Source organism: Myxine glutinosa, chromosome 5 (assembly GCF_964187855.1).
Source record: "Myxine glutinosa chromosome 5, kmMyxGlut1.1, whole genome shotgun sequence".
In the NCBI taxonomy this organism is placed as follows: Eukaryota; Metazoa; Chordata; class Myxini; order Myxiniformes; family Myxinidae; genus Myxine; species Myxine glutinosa.
Genome location: NC_136265.1, coordinates 174803348 through 174819610, shown reverse-complemented (window position 1 = coordinate 174819610; position 16263 = coordinate 174803348). Strand labels below are relative to the sequence as shown.

Here is a 16263-nt window from a genome sequence, read left to right as displayed (position 1 = left end):
CCTCCCTTCTCTTGCGAGACCGCCCAGAACCCGGAGAGCCTTCCCAACATTTTCCAAGGCACCACTGGTGCCTCACTCGGAGATTGGCAGAAGGATTTACATGCAGGTCCTTTACGTTACACCCTGGCTATTTATTGAACAACACACCTCCCGTCATATTATGTAAATTTAAACAGGACAATTCTGAAGCTAACATTCCCCTACTTAATACATAGAAATTGGCTAAACTACCCCACACAAGTAACATATTAACCTATGCATTTCTAACTGTTCTAAAACAATATCTACCCCCCCCCCCCTAACAAATGTAACAATATGTATTTAGATATGTGTATGTATATAATCGTGTGTGTGTGGGTGTGTGGGGCATAAAGCATAACATAACATTCTCTTTGCTAACTCTCCCCACCTCCCCTTTCTCTCTTTTTCTCCCCACTCACCGTCTCTCTCTGTCCCCTCCTTGCTCTCCCCTCCTAAAAAAGTGCAGCACGCTCTTCCCACACCTCCTTCTCTCCCCCATCCCTCTCTTTTCCTCACTCCCATCCCCTTCCTCACACCCGTCCCATCCACTCATCCTCGCACCTCCTCCCTATCCCTTCCCTGACTTGCACTCCAAGTCTCAAACCCCCTCCTTTACCCCTCCCCTAACCTCTTCCATACCCCCTCCCCATCTCCCTTACCCTCTATCTCCCCTTCCCCTCTTTCTCTATTTTATAGCACTTAATATTTACACTCTCGGGAACCTTTCTTCATCGGCACAATGTTATAACGACCTCCTATTTTCACACAGCGCTTATTCCTCTGGATCACATTCATTCATTCTAAGGGATATGATAATACTGGTATTCAATTATGCAGAAGGAAATTATTTCAGGAACTCTGATATCACTAAAATAACTCACCGTGGATTTCTACCAATTAGCAATTTATTACACGTCAGCATCTGCTAGATACTTCTAAGAATCTAAGGACACTTTTCTAGCCCAATCGCATTGAATTTCATCGTTACTAAGATTTTCCAGGTAATTTAATGACATTTGGGTGGACTACACAACAAAAATTACGAACAGTATCATTTTAAAAATGTGGGAATGTCTGCTTGCTTTTATGAATGGGAGGAGGATGAGGAGAGGAGGACAGAGTTGGGGGGTGGGGGGGGGGGGATTTGAGGCTTTGAAAGGTTGGGAGGGGGGGGTGAGGTGTTGTGTTGGTGAAGGGGGGAGGGGGTAGTGGAGAGAGAGGGGGGTTTGAAGGCTTGGAGTGGGGAGAGGATTGTCTCCTTAGGGTTGGGAGGTGGAGGACTTGGGGTTTGTTGGAGGGTGGGAGAGTTGAGAACTTGACATCACGTTTTACATTGTGCAGATGTTCCGCAGGTCCCTCCTAGTTATAAGAAAGGGCCAATGCCCCTGGGCTCAGCTGGTTGAACCAGGGAACCACTGGTAGATGTGGATGACCCGCAAAATATATCATGGAAAATAAAGTAAATACCTACTTTGGGGGACAAAGCCCTGATTTTTTAAAAATGTCGTGAACAAACGTTGGTACATCACAGGTGATGAAGGCTGTAGTCAATTTTTTTTTATCGAAAGCGTGTATGCAGTCTTGGATAAGAGAACAAATACCTATTTTTGTGGGTGCGGGGAGGTCAAGCCCTACTCCCAACCCCCTCAATGAATGCAGATTTTGAGGCAGTAAATACACCTTCATTAAGCATCAGATATGAAGGTTGTGGCCAAGTTTCATCAAAATCGTGTGTTTGGGTCAAGCGACAATAGCTGAGAAGTTTAGGCTGCAGATTCACTTCACTGACTTAATACCTGCGGATTCTGCTCGATCGCATGAGCTCACCGGACTAAAGTCCAGGTGAGCTAAAAAGATTATTTCTAATAAAGTCGTCTCATTCTTACTGTATTTTAAAAACGCACAGACTAAGTCAAATTTTATCGCACATTACCATACATATAACAAGAGTGAATAGACCATATTCTTCTTCTTCTTCCTGTGTAAAAAGCAATGACGGTCAAATGGTTGCTAGGGAGTTGTTTTCACCGCGCTAAAATGGCGGCGACCGTCGCTATCCGGAAATAACCCAACGGCGTCTACCGATAGCTTTGGGGGTCGAAAAGTTGCTTCGTGTTTACAAATAAAACATTTTAAAGGTAAGGAGATAAATCTACAACAGCTCCAAAATGTAGTATTAAATAAATATTTCTTCCTTCAAAAACGAAATAGTTCTAACCGGAAGTCGTTTTTACGAATTGCCCTGTATTGCTACTGATATAAAATTTGTAGTAAAAAAAATAGTTTTGTTATTACATAGAACAGTCTGAATTTTTACAAAACATTATTTCATTGTCGAGAACAACAATTAAAACAATCGAGTATGGGCAAGAGCGGGAATGGGGATTGAAGAGAGAGAGTGAACAGATGCTCATGGTGCTGAGTGTGACTGCGCTGGTGAGAAAGACCTCTGTAACATCACTGACCAGGAGAGCGAAAGCAGTATTTGGTCTTGGAACGACCACGAGGATGTGTACGGAGATCACATGGGAAACCTGCGTTCCGAGAGGGGAAACAGAAGGGTCGAGTTGTAAGTTTGTGGAATCTGTGACCAGGGAGGAGGTGACAAGCGGAGCTGGACCGGCGAGATCAAGACCGACGGTGGAGATGGACGTCTCCAAGTCCGAGACCGGTCACCATGACGACAGTCAAGGGTTGCCACGCATCGACACCGAGGTTCGATACCGACTTCAGGATGGTCTGCGCAGAGTGGACCCTTATTACAAAAAGCTTTCGAAAAATTGTCGGCAACGTTGGGTCGGACGACCCCTTGGGGACGTTCTCGGGGAGGAATTTTATGGTGAAACCATGGAGAACTACGCGTCGTCGCTCGCAGACGGTCGACTCGTGGTGTCTGATGGCAGGAAAGGTCGTCGGGACGCAAACCTGACAACAGTTCTGCGTCTTGGCGACACCGTTTCTTTTGTAGCTCATTTCCATGAACCGCCCGTCTTGGCACGATCCCCGAGACTGGTGTCTATAGTTGGAGACATAGTTGCTTTGGACAAGCCGGCATCGATTCCGGTCCACCCGGTTGGACGCTACTATTATAACACGCTGCTGCTGCTGAGCGCCCGTGAGCTTGGATTGCCTGCTCTTCTTTGTTGTCACAGGATTGACCGCCTTGCCTCTGGCCTTGTGGTGATGGCCAGGAGTAAGCAGGAGGCAAATCGACTCGCAAGCCATTTTGGGCTAAGACAAGTAAGATCAGGTGGAGGTTTGGACACATATATATTTTCAATGATGATGATATATATATATATACAGTCACGTGAAAAAGTAAGTACACCCCATCTCAAGTTTTGACTTTTTCAACATACAGCTATTTGATCTTCATCTCAACAATATTGAGAGATAAAGGTGATATAATACAACAAATATCATGAAACATTTACATTTTGTAGTCCATTGTATAATTTAAATAAACATAAATGCAAATTTTGCATGTGGAAAAAGTAAGTACACCCTTGGCTCTAATCGGTGGTATTGCTCCCTTTGGCAGAAACAACCTCAAGTCGGCGTTTCCTATAACTGTCTCCCAGTCTCTGGCATCGACTGGGAGAAATTTTTGCCCACTCCTCCATGCAGAATTCTTTCAGCTGTGCGATGTTTGAGGGGTTTCTTGCATGCACAGCTAGTTTCAAATCCCCCCACAACATCTCGATGGGATTTAGATCCGGGCTTTGACTTGGCCATTCCAGAACCCTCCATTTTTTTCTTTTCAGCCATTCCTTGGTGGATTTACTGGTATGTTTAGGGTCATTGTCATGTTGCAAGGTCCACCTTCGGTTGAGCTTCAACTTTCCGACAAATGGCCTCACATTATCATCAAGCACCCTCTGGTACAATGAAGAATTCATCGTGGATTCTATGATGGTGAGCTGCCCAGGCCCTGATGCAGCAAAGCTGCCCCAAACCATAATATTTCCACCACCATATTTTACCATTGGAATCAGGTTCTTGTGGTCAAATGCTGTCTTTGGTTTTCGCCAAACATGTCTTCTGGTACTGTGGCCAAATAGCTCTACCTTTTTGACTCGTCTGTCCAGAGAACATTTTTTTTTTTTTGTATACTGAATCGAGGCTCGTGAAAGAGCTAACATTTACTTCACAAACAAATCAAACAGACAAACAAAACACACAAAAAGAGGGAGTGGAAAACAAGATGGGGAGAGAAGGGGAAGCACACAAACACAACATTTGAGAGCAGGGAGATGTGTGGAAGGGAGAGGGCTTGGGAGGAGGAGGCGTGGGAAGGGGGGGGGGGGTGGGGGGAGAAGTATAAAACACAAGGACACCAAGGACTTCCAGGACAGAAGTTGGTATTTCAAAAAAGTGGAATTGGGGTGAAATTAGCGGGGGTAGAAAAGATCAAGGTTTTGGATGGGGGAAGATAAGAGATGGTGGTGAACAGCAGTTTTAAAGACCTGGAGGGTGGAGTGGGATTGAAGAGAGTGAGGGAGTTTGTTCCAGAGGCGGGAGAAGAGAGGAATGAAGGAGTGAAGGTGAGCAGAGAGTCTTGATTTTGGCAGTTTGACCATAAGAGGGTTGCAGGCAGATCTTGTGCGACCTGTAGGAATATTTGTGGGACAGAGCCCAGAGAGAGCTGGGGGGGCAAGGCCAGAGAGGAGTCGGTAGAAGATGGAAAGACCACCAACCTGCCTGCGGTGAGTGAGTGAGAGGCCCTTGGAGTTAGCTTCATCGCGGGAGATTCCAATGATTCTGAATGCTTTGGTTTCAACAGCGTGAAGACGAGCTAGGTGTGAGGCAGGAGCACCAGCCCAGAGGGGAGAGCAGTATTCCATTGAGCTGCAGATGAAAGCCTTGTATGTGGTGAGGAGCTCAGGTGTGCCAAGGAAGGACTTTGCACGACGGAGGATGCCCAGTCGGCGACTGGCTTTGGAGGCCAGATTTGAAATGTGGTTTTCCCAGGAAAGATCATGGCAGATAGTGAGACCCAAAAGCTTGAGTGACAGAACTTCTTGGAGAGGCTAATTCAGAAAGTGGATGGGAGGGTTGTCCAGTCGGTCTTTTCGGAGAGACATCGTAAGAGTGTGAGATTTGTCAGGGTGCTGGTCTTTCAGAATTGTTCCAGAAGTGCTGGTCTTTGCCTCGGTGTTCAATGGAAAACTTTAGTCTTGCCCTGATGTTCTTTCTGGACAGCAAAGGTTTCCTCCTGGCACACCTCCCATATAGATCAAATTTGTGCAGCCTCTTTCTCATGGTAGACTCATGCACTTTGACATCAACAGTGGCAAGAGCTACCCTAGGTCCAGTGATGACATTCTGGGGTTCTTCGAGACTTCTTTCAGCATCTTGCGGTCTGCTTTCGGGCTGAACTTGCTGGGGCGGCCTGGTCTGAACAAGTTGGCAGTTGTTTAGAATCTTCTCCACTTGTAGATGATCTTCCGGACAGTCGAATGATTGATTTCAAATTGTTTGGAGATCTTTTTAAATCCCTTCCCAGACTCGTAGGCATCCATAACCTTCTTTCTGTAGGCCTCAGAGAGCTCTTTTGATCTCGGCATGGTGGCGCCGCACACATCAACAACAAAGAGCAAACCAAACTAAATGTCTGAGGTTTAAATAAGACAGGTTCCTCCAAGATTCTCTCTAACGATGTTCTAATCATTTGCACCTGAGCTGGTGCACCTGATTCTAATTTTAGGTATTTGAAGTAGTGACAAATGTAGGGGTGTACTTACTTTTTCCACATGCAAAATTTGCATTTATGTTTTTTTAAATTATACAATGGACTACAAAATGTGAATGTTTCATGATATTTGTTATATTATATCACCTTTATCTATCAATATTGTTGAAATGAAGATCAAATAGCTGTATGTTGAAATATGTTGAAAAAGTCAAAACTTTACATGGGGTGTACTTACTTTTTCACGTGACTGTATAAATATATATATTGTTTTGGATCTCCGACGTCGGCTCTCCCCTTATCGAGGGGGGGTTAATCCCCTTGTCCTTTTATCAGGCCGACGCGAGTCCTGGAAGTTATAACGTCCTTCCCGGCATGGCGTTAGGTAGGGTTTGTTCGGCCTCGGGATTCGCTACTACCTAAGTACTAACGCCGACCGGAAACGAGGGAATAACTCCCACTCGAATCACGGATATGGATGGAATATGCCGAGCGGATAGCAATCCGCGATCCGAGCTGTGAACAGGTGACTAGACCCGATTATAGCGGTTCCGATCGTGCCACGTTTACCTAATGGAGAAAAGACTGATGCGATCGGATAAGAGGACATCAGGAAAATAGGAAGAACAGAGCAATTTATTAACAAATGTACAAGAAGAAGACGAGGAAATGAAAGAATGTACAAGAAAGAAAGAGGAAGGAGAAGTACACAGGGCAGTCTTAATTACAGTCTTAACTTATTCCTTGGACAAACGGGCCCGTCTCACATACAGACACTCACACGGGGATTGCAGATGGTCGAGTGGAAGGTCACCAGCGCGTCCAGGCTCCAGTCCGGCTCCGGTCCAGGTGATGAAAAACACGGCAGGCAGCTCGTATTGTAACGTAGCCCCTTTTTCCGGGCTTCACCTCGTGGCTTATGGCGGCGTTGAGCGAGCTCACGCTCAAGGGCAGCGAAGGCTGCGGCCAAGGAGCGTACCAAATTGGGAGGGGCCATGGGGCACAGACTGGGGAGTGCTTAATGGCGTCGCTTGGAGGGAGGCTGCAAAATGAACGAAAGGGCCTACTCTTATTTGATTGACACAACGCAGATTCAACTATTGGAAAATGGCCTTATCTAACACATATTCTGAAATAACTGACATCCTATGGTGACCTACGTGTTGCTTGTGGCCACCCCATATATATATATATATATATATATATATATATATATATATATATATATATATATATATATATATATATATATATATATATATATATATATATAAATAATATATATATATATATATACAGTGAAACCTTGACTTACGAGTTTAATTCGTTCTGTGACCGAGCTCGTAACTCAATTTGCTCGTTTCTCAAATTAAATTTCCCCATTACAATGCATTGAAATGCTATTAATCCGTTCCAGCCCCCAAAAAACCACACCAATTTTTTTTGTTACGTGTTTTTAAATAAGAAAAATGTACTTTATAAATAACATATAATGTATAAACAAGCACGACCTCGTATATACTGTACATAATAAGCGGCGTTACGCGCGCTGCTTGTAAACAAGGAGGAAGCGGACAACGCGGTAATTTGTAAGAGTCTTTATTCAAGAGCTCACTCTAACACTGGCGCGCTCCTGGCTGCGCGCCTGGTGTATATCCTGAGGCCACGCCTACCCCTCGGCGTGACCGCCGCCCACTTGGTGCGCGGAATGATGTCACCACGCCAGTGAGCTTCCGTGTCCGCCACAATGTAAAGAAATTACTGGTTTTATTAAGTGTATTTACCTTGAAGATCAGACGAAGATGCTGGTGGAGGTGGAGGAGATGACTTTTGCCTTTTTCGCCACACTTTCCTCGCTTTCACTTGCAGGGCGTTTCAATAAAAACCTGTCCAACGAGGTTTGTTTCTTCCTCCCTTTCAAAATGTTTCGATCGTACTGCTACGATCGTACTGCCTCGCCAAGTCGACAACACGCACACCTCGCTCATGTTTTTCGACGATTTCGTGTTTTATATCCAAGCACATCATCCTCTTCTTCTTCTCAGTACTGCCCTTGGCACTCAATTTCTTAGGACCCATGGTTAAAACTAAGAAATTTTCCAAAATAACCAACATGCGAAAACAAAGCAGCAGCGATATACGGCAGAGATGCTTGCACGGCAAGATAACCACGTGACCGGAACGCTCGTTGGGCCACCTAGTGGCGGGTGGTGTAAGCTTGTAACTCAGATCTCGGGTCGCATCTCAAAGCAAAAAACCGCCCGAGCGACGGCTCGTATCTCGGAAAACTCGTAAGTTGGTGCACTCGTAAGTCAAGGTTTCACTGTATATATACACAAAGAATTAAGTTAAGCACCCCCCCCGTTTGTTTACAACCTCGCACATTACAAGTTTGTTGTCGTCAAAACAGTGTAATATACCCATGATATTGCTATATTTTCTGGAGAAGTGATATTATGGTCACATAAAAACATAACAATCATGCCGTTTTCAATATTTTATTCTGAATAATTTAAGGTGAAATTTTTTGGGAATTTTAGGCATATTTTCACCTCAATTTAAGTATGGAGCTATAGGTCCATCACGGACAGTGTGGATGACGTTTATGTTTTCTAACGTACAGTCATTGTTCTGAGAAGACCTCTAGCGATCTTTGCGTCAATAACGTGTGTAGGACCAACGTGATCGGATCACTGACTCAACCCTACGTCTCATAGACCCTGTAAGCCGTCGTATGCGTTGCTGTGGCAGGTTGTTCCATTCCCGATGTAATGCACGTTCCAATTCATCCAGATTGGCTATTGGAGGGACCATCTTCGCAATTTGCCAATGTATACATATACACAAAGAATATATATTAGGGGGTGCTTAACTTAATTCTTTGTGTAGGGGTGCTTAACTTAATTCTTTGTGTATATATATATATATATATATATATATATATATATATATATATATATTGTTGCAGTTCTGAAAAGTGTACATATTTGATTAATAAAGGTTAAAGGTTTTGCCCCCATAGTTAGTCCACATGCAACACGTAGGTCACCTTAGAACGTTAGTTATTTCTTAGTATATGTGAGATAAGGCCATTTCCAATAGTTATCACCTGCGTTGTGTAAAATAAATAAAAACATTTTGCAGCCTCCCTCCAATCGACTCCATTGCGCACTATCCAGTCTGCACCCCATTGCCCCTCGCATTAGGATGCTCAAACCAGCCCAAATGCCACGAGGTAAGGCCCGAAAAGGGGGCGGAGCGCGAGGTCGGGGGTGTGGCCACGTCAAGCAGACATCAAGGGTGGAGCCGGTAAGACCCCAACAACCAACCAGGGCTCGAGTGGGCATGGCTAAGGGGCGTGGTGAGTGCGCATCTACCAGATTTGAGAGGGTTCGCTAAGTGGCACTATATAACCGCGAGCACAAAGCCCTTCTACAGGACTCGCTGGGGGACTTACGCAACAGCGCTCGTGCAGAAGGACTGGCAAGTGGAGATCGGTGAACAGGACTGTGCGGAAAGGAGGACTGAAGGAATCGCGCTTGCCTTTGTAAGAGGATATTCGCGCATTACCAAGGACTGGAGCGTATAAGCGCTTTGTGAAAGGATTGTCACGTTGACATTGATTGCAAGAACTCGTTGGGGGGTTGGCTTTGGGCTTGCTGAGACCGCCAGTATAACCGCCTAGCCGGTTCGTTTATTACGTACGCGGCCGTGAGCCGTGGAATAACCGCCCAGCCTAGCTAACCTTTCCTATATAATTGTCCGATCCGCGCCAACGACACGCGGAGAGCTTGCCTGCCGTCTACCATCGCCTTCGTGGTACGAGTCGGGGACCAGAGCGTGCTGTGGATGCGATCCTTTGGACCATCGCCTGACCATCTACAAACCCCATGTGAGTCTGAGTCTGAGTGTGAACGGGCCCGTGTCCAGGGATAAGTTAAGACTGTTATGAGGCTTCCCTGTGTATCTGCTTCTTCTTCTTCACTGTACATTGCTTCTTCTTCTTCTACCTCTTCATTGTACAAAGTGTGTAATAAATGACTTGTTCTTCCTGTTTCCTCTTAATTCGACCGTATCAGTCTTTTCTTCCATTGGGTAAGCGTGGCACGATTACAACCGCTCCAATCTGGTTAGTTCCTGTTAACGGCCCGAATCTCGGCTCACTATCGCTCGGCGTGTCCACTAAAACCATGGTTCGGGTGGGGTTATTTCCTTGCTTCACGGCCGGTGTTAGTACTTAGGTAATAAGAATTCGGCTTACAACCCTATTTAACGCCGACCGGAAGGAACGTGATAGCCCCGGATCGTGTCGGCGAGATAAAAGACAAGGGGATTAATCCCCCCTTGGTAAGGGGAAGGCCGACGTTGGAGATCCGCAACTATATATATATATATATACACACACACAGAGATATACACACACACACACACACACACACACACAGAGATATACACACACACACACACAGAGATATACACACACACACACACAGATATATACACACACACACACAGATATACACACACACACACACACACACACACACACACACACACACACACACACATCTTGTTTTTTTACTTTTGTTTCTCACAATTCGATCTCTTATGATTTTCAATTCTTATTTCTCTTTTTCAATTCTTATTTGAAAATATTTCCAAATCTTATTTAAAAATTACACTTACTGACTCACACCTAATTAGCCTATGAAATAAATTAGGCGGGGGCTGTGGGAAGCGAGCCACAGCTAACTTACCTGTTCGCCTTACCGTTCTACACCCCTTCAACCAACAGTTCAAATATGTACAAAGCTTGTGCTCCTCGCTCCTAACTCCTGGGGTGGGTAAAAAATGTCGGCACACACACAAAAAAAAACTACCTTAACCACAAACCTTAATAAAATTGAAGAACATTTGTATCTCAGCTTTTGGTGTAGGAAAACTTGTTAATATCAATGGAACGCTCACAAAAGAGAAGGACAAGCAGATACTGCAGCACCATGCAGTTCTTGGTGGAAATTGTTTAATTGGAAGAGGATTTCTTTTCCAAGAAGATACTGATTCAGAACACACTGCCAATATAGTAAAACAGTATTTGGAGAACAAGGTGGCAACTGTTGTGCTCCGAGTATTAGAAATGCCCCCTCAGAGTCCGGACATGAGTCCCATCGAGGCCATGTCTGATTACCTGGAAATGGAGAAGAGGGGGAACCCAACTAACCTTCCAGAACTGTGGAATCTATTACAGGATATTTTGCACAATATTCCTGTAAGAGTGCTTCAGTCGTATACAGGAAGCATGGGTAATAGAGCGATGGAACTCAAGAAGGCAACGGATGGACACACAAAGTATTGAATGATATAAACTAGCTGGAACCCATTTCTAAAAATACCACAATAGAAAAATAAAAGTCACCCATTTATTCTTGTGCTGGTTGGAAGAGCTAAATTGAGGCAGTATTATAATTTTCCAGTAGGTTTGGATTAATTGGAAGCAACCTTTACCTGATTATAAATTTCCCGTAGGTATGGATTAATTTGAACTTTGAAGCAACCTTTACATAATCTATTGTCTCCACGGAGCATTTCTGTGTTTCAGGGGTCAGGAAGGGGAACAAACAGACCCCATTAGCCTATTAAATATACTGTATAGAGTACGTATTGTGAAATTCCAAAATTTCATATTTCTGATCATATTTCTCAACAGCAAATATAGATTTGCATATTGCCTTACAGCAAGTAAAAAAATACAGAAAAAAAAATTGGGAGCGATCGAAGCAGTGGTTTGTTGCCTTATACACCACCCTGGTTCAATTTTTGATCCAATTGAATTTTTTTTTAATTTTCCCATAGGTTTGGATTAATTTGAAGCAACTTTTGCTGAATATTTTCTCTCTCCGAGGAGTGTGTCTGTTTCAGGTTGGGACAAATGGCATTAGCCTATTTATGAATCTTTTTGTTTACTTGAGCAGTCTGTTTCACGCACATTTATAAAGGCTGGTAAATTAAAATGATAACTACATATGGCTGTTATCACTGGTAATTTGATGAATTTGCCCTAAAGTATACATCTTTGAGGGATTGATAAAATCTAGGGAAATAGCATTATGCAACGATTGTTAAGTGTCACAACATTGGTCTTTTGCTATTCATGGTACGATCGATCATGTTGTAGAATAACTGCAGGAGACCATATGGACTTTTCAGAAAACGATCGATTTTTGCAAATGCACAGCCTTATTTAGTGTTCAACTAAATTTCCTACTCCTTGCATCAGGTGCAGAAGGAGTACCTGTGTCGCGTGTCTGGCCAGTTTCCCAAGGGAGACGTGGAATGTGACATGCCCATCTCCAAGGCCGTGTGCCGGCTCGGCGTATGCCACGTGGACCTAGCACACGGAAAACCTTGTTCCTCAGTGTTCCGGAGCCTCCGCTATGATTCGATCAGCGATTCGAGTCTGCTTCTGTGCCGGCCCATCACTGGGCGAACCCATCAGCTCCGTGTGCACCTATTGCACCTGGGACATCCAATCCTTGGTGATGAACTGTATAGCTCAAATATTTGGCATCGAGTGCCGGTTCCTTCCCTTCCGAAGATCTTGCAGGAGCTTACAGAGACAATGCCCGACCCTCCAGCAAGAATCCTGTTTCAGGAAGAGAATCTTCAAAGCAATACAGAATGGGCTAAGGGTTCAGAGGCGAAGACCTTCAGGGAGGGTAGTGGTATAACGACACCTACCTTCATGAAATGCAAAAACAATGACGTTTTCAATGCAGACCTGTCACAATCCAGGGATCCACGCACTATTTCTGCTGAGCTGGGGAAGAAGCTTGATCCATTGTGTACAGAGTGCCATATTCACAGGCCAGATCCCAGCCCCCGGCAGCTCATGATGTGTCTACATGCCCTGTGCTACCGTGGCCCAGATTGGCAGTTTGAAACAGAACCACCGGATTGGGCTGCGCCTGATTGGCCCGGCCTTCCACGGTAATTCCTCTTCGCGTACACAATCAAACATTTCGTCAACCTCACATGCTAAATGTGGTAAACATGTTTTCGGTTTTGGCATATGGACGTTTGATTCAAATTATACTCATGATCATGTTGTTCCAGACGATATGGCCTAGACAGAGCGTTGGTGCTGCCGAAGCAGGTACTCAGGTATACCTTTGGTTGGGTCGACACTGGTTCAATAAGTCAGGGCTGGAATTTGTAATATGGCCAGGGTGCTGGAGATAGCTCGCCGATTCTTTGCGAAGGACACCGAGAGATATTTCACGTCCACCATCTAATGCCGGCAGATGGCACGCCCAGTTTAAAGGTCCCATGTAATTCAAAAGTTTCTGGTTATTTATATATTAACTTGACCTTCCTCGTGAAGAAATCACCCGTTTCTTTTTTAAAATCAACAATGGGATAATTAGACCAATATTTTGAACATTTGTAGTGTTTTTCACAACTTGTTATGCCCCGCCCCTCAAAAAAGTGGAGTTCAGCGAACCGCAGGTCACGTGACCGGTGACGTCACCTCCACAACGAAGTCCATGCCATCTCGATTCGCTATGCTTCGGCCCGCGATCCGTGCCGTGTAATTTGTACGTACTCTACTTTTGATTTGCTTGATCTTGATCTGAGGTATACTGAGACACATGTGTGTCACGCCTCGCCTCGTTGATAAGCCCGCAAGGTCGCTCCGTGGAGCGGCCTGCACGTACTGCACTGTATGAATTATATAAATAACAACTCACGGTCTGAGGTAACTCGGCTAAAAATTATCCGATTTGCACCAAATAAAGTTTACGAATGGTTGCACAGACCCCTACTTCTCACTAAAAGTGGAAGCAGAATGTAAATTGGAGTTAAAATAAGTGTTTGATTTGTATCAAGCAAATGCACGTGGAGCTTGCGAGCGAGCTGCGTTCTGGAGGTGACGTCACATGGATTACGTCATCGGCTTTGAGGTACGGGGCAGAATTTTTAGGGGCGTTCCCAAGTGGTTGGGTTTTCTTTCATGTTTAATGTTTCAGAGTGAATATAACAAAAAATCAATGCCATATTTGAATTCACCATATTAAAAGACTCATTTGGATGACATCAAATGCATTTTGAGTGAGATTCCGTGTCTGTGGACCTTTAATGTCCATCTGAGGGGCCTTGTGTTGGGCTAGCGGCTAGGGTGCCGGCTTAGGATCCTAGGATCCTGAGTTCGAATCCCGGTCAATCGCTGAATTAACGCCAGGGGGGTTGACTCAGCCTGTCATCCTTCCGAGGTCGTGCAAATTGAGTACCAGTTCACTGGTAATTCCCTGCTTGTCGTTAAAGGCGGCAAAAAGGGCTGGCGTCAGGAAGGGCATCCGGCCGTAAAACATTGCTTCAAAAAGGGGACCGAAAAACAACAACAACCACAGTTCCCGAAAAAGGCCAACCCCCGCTTGCGGGGAAAAATGGCCTCTAAAGGTGGTTTTTTTTCTAAAGGTGGTTGAGGGACTGGGTAGCAGTTATATAGCTGGGCCGACATTCAAACCCAGGCTCGTATGCTCAGAGGCGAGTGTGTATCTTTGGGTCATCCTGCCAACTCCAACTTATACTGCGAGCATTACTAATTATTTCCTGTGATTGCCACAATTATTCCTCACCTGTGGGGTCGACAGTAGTCTTCCAAGAATTTCCTGGCCAGACTCGACGTTTTCCTGAATGTACCAGACTTTGGAATTTGGCCAGGGTGCTGGCGATAACTCGCCGCATCTTCATGAAAATCCCTGCAGTGTCCATCTTATTTATCCTGTGTACCCCAACCCAGCCCTCTCTCTTCCACAGATCTTCTGATGTCCCTGTTCCCTCCTGTTGTTGTGCCTCCCTCTCTCACCCCCTCTTGTCTCCTGCTCCGCTCCCCTTGTTATATGTTCTGTGTTAACTCTTATATGAGCCTAGACTTGGTTTTCCAAAAAAAAAAATGCTTGCAGATGGATCTTTCGCATGTTCAGTGATGTCTAGGTTAGTCCATGCAATTCCACCTGTTATTAAAAATTGGTCACCTTGTTATGTATGGCGGAATTGGACAACCCCACTCACCCTCCCACTTTTCTTTCTCCTTCGTCACATCCGTACAACCCACCTAAAAATGAAACGCACTCAATTCATTACCTTTGCAGCTCAACATCCCTCTCACCCATGTCACTCACTCTATGAGCATCCATCCTCCACTCCAACGACATTCGAAACATACAACAAACTGCTTGCTCATCATTACTCTCATATCCTTAATATTGCTGTATTTATGGAGGGGGTCGGGGGTTAGAGATTACCTTGGAAGAGATAGAACTGTATAGAGTAGCATGGTCCATGTGCGAGTATGTAGCCAATCTCCATGTAATAAACAGGGACATGTCATCTTAAGGATTGTCTGTTTGAATGTGCATCGTGCAGAGGGTGGTGCTTTGTAATAAATAGCTAAGGATTAAGTGAAGTAAATGTGCATACAAACCTCCCTATCAAGATCCGCTGGGTGCCCCGAGTGACAGAGTTCTAAGGGCAGATAAGAGTGAGACAGATAGCAATGGGACCCGGCCAGGCAATGAGAGGGGGCGGAGCTATTATTGTCTCCTGAAGGGGGTGGAGCCTAACGCCTTAGGGGTGGAGGGTTGTCAAGGGAAGAGCTGACAAAAGGTGCAAGAGGATTGCGCTAGTTCTGAGGAAAAGAGGAAGGAGCTGATAACGGCGGGCAGAGATTGCGGAAGATCCGAGGAGAAAGGGGGAGGAGTCTGTATCAGGCAGGTTTGGTGTTCTTGGGAGATCGTTGTTTGTGAGGGGAACTGAGGGAGTTCTGAGGAGAATTGGGAGTGAGGAGAGCTTTAAGGTGGTCATCCTGCCTGCTTGCCTTCACCCTGTGCCTGTGTTCATCTGCCTCCTGCCTGTTCATCGCCCTGCTCATCTCCTCATGGTCCTGCTGTCTCATCCTGCCCATCACTTGTTCCGTGCCCATCATCCCCACCCCCGCTAACACCAGAGAGAGATAAGTCACCTGGTTTTGTCCATTTCCCTGTCTGTGCTTGTGTCTGGTGTAAGGCATCTTAGTTTCCTTTACATTTATTTTACCTCATCGTTTACCTCGTTGTATATACTATATAGTTATTGTTGAATTCATCTTCTGCAGTTATTTTGTTTTGTTCGGAAATGAATCAGTTTGGCTTCATAAAAGCTTTAGGTTTCTTCTGATTCTGCTCAGTCCCGTACGCGAGCGTAAAGTCCACAATAATTGACTCAGTCTGAGGGAGGTAAAGCCTGTTCGGTCCATCTGTTCAGAGGTGCTGTTAATCTCCCTGAACACGACAATATCATACCTCCTCTCCCACAAAATACCTCCATGCGCTGTCACATTCACAATTATCTATCATCACAATCCATCGAACATCGTCCCTCAAACAATATCCTCAAACACCTTCCCCCCCCCCCCCCCCGAAACTGACTCTTCTGAAGGAACTTAGATGTGAAATGACGAGCTGCCCCTGACTGGTCCACCAAAGACATCTGTTCAACATGATCTCTGGGAG

At 45.0% G+C, this 16263-nt stretch overlaps 1 protein-coding gene across 1 annotated transcript; it reads left to right on the top strand.

Annotated features, from left to right (window-relative positions):
• The first annotated feature begins 2332 nt into the window (after positions 1–2332).
• LOC137426707 (uncharacterized) lies at positions 2333–13816 on the top strand. Its single transcript, XM_068115501.2, has 2 exons — positions 2333–3261; positions 11991–13816. The coding sequence occupies exons 1-2, from the start codon at positions 2428–2430 to the stop codon at positions 12702–12704; spliced, it is 1548 nt and encodes a 515-aa protein (XP_067971602.2). The 5' UTR covers positions 2333–2427; the 3' UTR covers positions 12705–13816.
• Positions 13817–16263: the final 2447 nt, after the last annotated feature.